The sequence below is a fragment of the Dendrobium catenatum genome, unplaced genomic scaffold (genome assembly GCF_001605985.2).
Source record: "Dendrobium catenatum unplaced genomic scaffold, ASM160598v2 fragScaff_scaffold_1608, whole genome shotgun sequence".
Taxonomy (NCBI): domain Eukaryota; kingdom Viridiplantae; phylum Streptophyta; class Magnoliopsida; order Asparagales; family Orchidaceae; genus Dendrobium; species Dendrobium catenatum.
The window spans coordinates 3,318,184-3,322,135 of NW_021320070.1; the positions used below are offsets into that span (position 1 = coordinate 3,318,184).

At 32.1% G+C, this 3,952-nt stretch overlaps 1 protein-coding gene across 1 annotated transcript; it reads right to left on the reverse strand.

Moving 5' to 3' along the window:
* Positions 1 to 2,986, reverse strand: LOC110114463 (S-linalool synthase-like). Its single transcript, XM_028700957.1, has 9 exons — positions 2,626 to 2,986; positions 2,399 to 2,523; positions 2,131 to 2,305; positions 1,717 to 1,840; positions 1,071 to 1,186; positions 692 to 930; positions 489 to 604; positions 320 to 412; positions 1 to 199 (listed from the first exon to the last, which is right to left on the reverse strand). The coding sequence occupies exons 1-9, from the start codon at positions 2,984 to 2,986 to the stop codon at positions 1 to 3; spliced, it is 1,548 nt and encodes a 515-aa protein (XP_028556790.1).
* Between the last annotated feature and the right edge of the window lie 966 nt (positions 2,987 to 3,952).

Genomic DNA, 3,952 nt, shown 5'->3' on the forward strand with positions numbered 1-3,952 from the left:
TTAGGATGGATAATTCATGCATTGAGCCTTTCTCATCAAAGAAATCATCTGCAACTGTATCAAGATTGCACATTTTGTTGCTTCCTTCCTTGAATCTATGTCAAGAGGGAGACAACTTGAAGAAGCCATGGCAAAATAGCAGTATGTTGTCTTCTCTCTACCAAATCCCATCATGGAGAGACCAGTATCCTTAGACCACCTTTATATACAAATTTAGATGGAATTACAAAATTTTGAGAAGAAAATTTACCTAAAAAATAACTGTGAAATAAAACAAAAGAGGAGGCAAATATATTTTATCTGTAGTATAGTAAACTACCTCTGTAATTCATGCAGCTCCTTTCTATATGTTGATTGCCTCATCATAAAACTATCAATAGCAAGTTGGAGGAGGTCATTATTTTGTAAGATCCTGCATTTTTATTTTGTTATTAAAAAAATGTTCAACAACCAAATCATTTATCTTAATTAAGCTCCTATAAATTTACCTATAGGGTGCATTCTTTCCTACCCAGAAGTTGTAGATCCCTCCTCTTTCAATGTACAATCTATGCTCCAAATGATCCATTCGTGCTAGCCATGTAAGCTCTAACTCATGCTCAATCTAATAAAGTATAGGTAGGTTTCATACAAAATAGATTATGCATGAAATTTTACATAAAGAAATTGATTCACTCTTATATTGATTCACCTCTTGTTCAAATTTCTTTGATGAATATGAAATATTGGTTTCATTTTGGGATTTCATGCTCATGAGTCCCTTCTGCAAGATGTGCATAGAGAACACTCCAGCCTTATCAAGATCATGATCCTCCAAAAAAGCAATATGTGATGCTTTGTAAATGCTAAGCATGGGGCCTAAAAAGAAGGCATAGTTATCTTTCATATGTGATAGCATTTTCTCATCATCAATGAACCAACAAAACCTTCCTGTACAAAGGCCATTAACATCAAACACATTTACTAGTAAAACTAAAATATGTTTATGAAATTATTCATAGATGAATAAATATTTATTTCTAATGTTTTTAGAAATATTAAATATTTTATTCATGTAGTCAACTACTTACTTGGAGAAACTGGATAGCCATGCATCCTTAATAGTCGAAAAGCTAAGGAATCATTGTAGATTTGAAATACATCATCATCTTTCTTTGAAACTTTTGATTCTTCTTCAATCCATTTTCTACGAAAAAATACAAATATTGAAATTAATCATGTTAACTTCATCTATGATTTTTTAAATGCATAGAATAGTTTTGTATCTTCTTGAAGGACAGAAAATGTTTTATATTTTTTGTAAGAAAAAAATAACAATGTCAAGTTGTCAAATTTTAGAAATCTAATTTATTTTAGTTTCAACTTAAAATGGTTGAAACTATCAAATATAGGAGAAATTAATATGTGCAGACTAAATTATAGTATACAGTGTGTACGAGCCAATAAACAGCTAATACGCAACTAAAACCTACCAATACATAGTTAGTACACAATTTGTATTAGCTACGTGTTATCATTTGATTAGAGTTCGGATGTAGCTCTTGTCGGTACTCCGCTAGTAATAATTTCTTCATATATAGAGAGCAAGTTTCATCTGACAAACAACTTGTGATTTTTAAAATTATAATAATTTTAAAAATAGTTAATAAACTTTTATATATAATGAACTTCAAATCGAATTTATATTAAAATGAATTATAAAAGAAAAAAAAATACCCGTATAAGTGATCCATCGTATGCTTGATTTCTTCAGAGAAATGCTCCGCACATCCAAGCCTCTCCAAGTGATCAACCACGCAAAGCATCATAAAATCTTTGTCCATTGAGAACATGGGAGGAACTGTAAATATATTATATAAGTTAAAAGAATTTAAGTTTCCTCCAAAAATATTTTAATTGTCTAAAACTTCTTTAAAAATACAAATACGAAATTTGGGTCAAATATTTCTACTAAAATTTAAATAGAATGATTTATTAAATCATTATATTTATTATGAGAAAAATATTTTATAAGTTAGAATTGGTTGATTAACAATTTAATAATTTTAAAAGTCATTAAGAAAAAATTCATTATTTTATATTTATGTATTGATTGCAGTTATAATATTTTTCAACCTCACGGATTATTACCTCCGTGTTGGCAATTGGTAAGCAAGCGTTGAAGGTAAGATTTGTAAGTCCAATCTCCAGTAATCATGTAAGCACAAGCGGTCACTGATGGAGATCGCAAAAGTAGTGTGGAGCCATAGTTTTCAAATGCAATATCTCTCATCACAAGTCTTTCCTTCTCAATCATGTCTTCAACCTATTCTCTTTTAAGCTTTGTTTCATTCAATTTAAATTCATAAAAAAATTCATTATTGATTTGTTGAGCCGAAAAGACTTTCAAGCCTTTTGCCAATGCAAGCTCAGCCATTAAAACCCACCTTCGAAACTGAGCATTCCCAACTTTGTCACCACGCTCTTCTCTCTTTCTCATATTCATCAATTCTTTATCCATGTTGTCTCGGAGAAATCTCTGCCCTACATATGTACAAATGAGTATAATAACTTAATTCATTCATATACCTACATAAATATAAAATATGCATTATCTACATAAACATAAATATCTAGTTATTGTACCTTTGTTTATTCTATGAGAGAAACCATTGATCTCCCAAGTTTTTAGAGCGATTAAGCAAGCAAGAGTGGCCAAAAGATCATCATTGCTACATTGACTCTTATAATCTATAAGCTCATGATGATCATTATTAATACCATGTTGCTCATCGAACCAAAAGCCCAAAGCATTTTGACTGCGTAGGATCCAATCCAAATACTCCGGAAATATTGGGCTAGTTGGGTCATCAGGGTCAGGCACCATGGTGACCCAAGCAGTCTCATATGCAGAGACAGGAAGGAGGGTGAAGAGGTTGGCTGATGGAGAGAAGAGCTCCTCCTTCATCCTCTCGATCATTTTTGCAAGCCCCAATGATTGCTCCATCACTAGGTATAACTTCACCTCAGCAAATATGAATATAGTAAGTGTGAAGAAGCATGCATGCTTGCCTGCCTTTGTATTTATAGATGCATTATAGGACATGTGATACACGTGCTTCACAATTATTTCAATAGACAAAGTTTAATTAATTACACTTTGCCTGTGATTAAATCATATGCAAATGAATTATTAACTTCTATTCTCATCATGAAAACGCTTGGGTGAACAAAGTGCATTGCGGCACATTACTAAATTAATGTAGATTTTTGTTATTAGAGAAAAAATATATTTAAATTATAATAGTTTACTGTTCAATTAATTTGAATTTAAAAATAAGATTTTTTATTTTTATAATTTCTTTCATCTAAATAAAAAAAATTAAAGAAGTATTCTTAGTTAAAAAATAATAATTCCAACATAAACAACTAAAATTAACCGAGAAGACTTGACTTTAAGCTGAAGAAACCCAAATGAGGGTTCAAGAAGCTCGGTGAGACGAACAGGAAGAAGGAAATATCAATTGTTTATTCAGTAACACTTGTCTTGATTACAGAGGCAAGGAAATATAAGTAGAGAGAAGGAGATAACGGCTAGTACACGTGTCAAACTCCTAGTGGGTATGACATCCGGAAAGTCACCATAGGTGGGTGTGGGTGGGCAAAGCCCGCTAGCGCAGAGCGTGGGTGCCCAATGGGTACCCAACTAGGACCCCATGTAGGGCTCTGGTGAGTGATTGGAAGAAGCGATACTGATGACTAATAACAGAAGACCTCTGGCAAGCGAAATATATACCTATCTATTCACATTCTGAAAGAAATTGAACGTTTCACTAACAACGCCAATTAGGAGGTCTGAATCTTCCTCTCAAACCTTAAACAATTATAAAACCACTCAACTACAACATATGAATTTTGTTGCTGTTCAAACACTATTGAATATTCCTTTCAATGACCAAATAGATGAATCTTA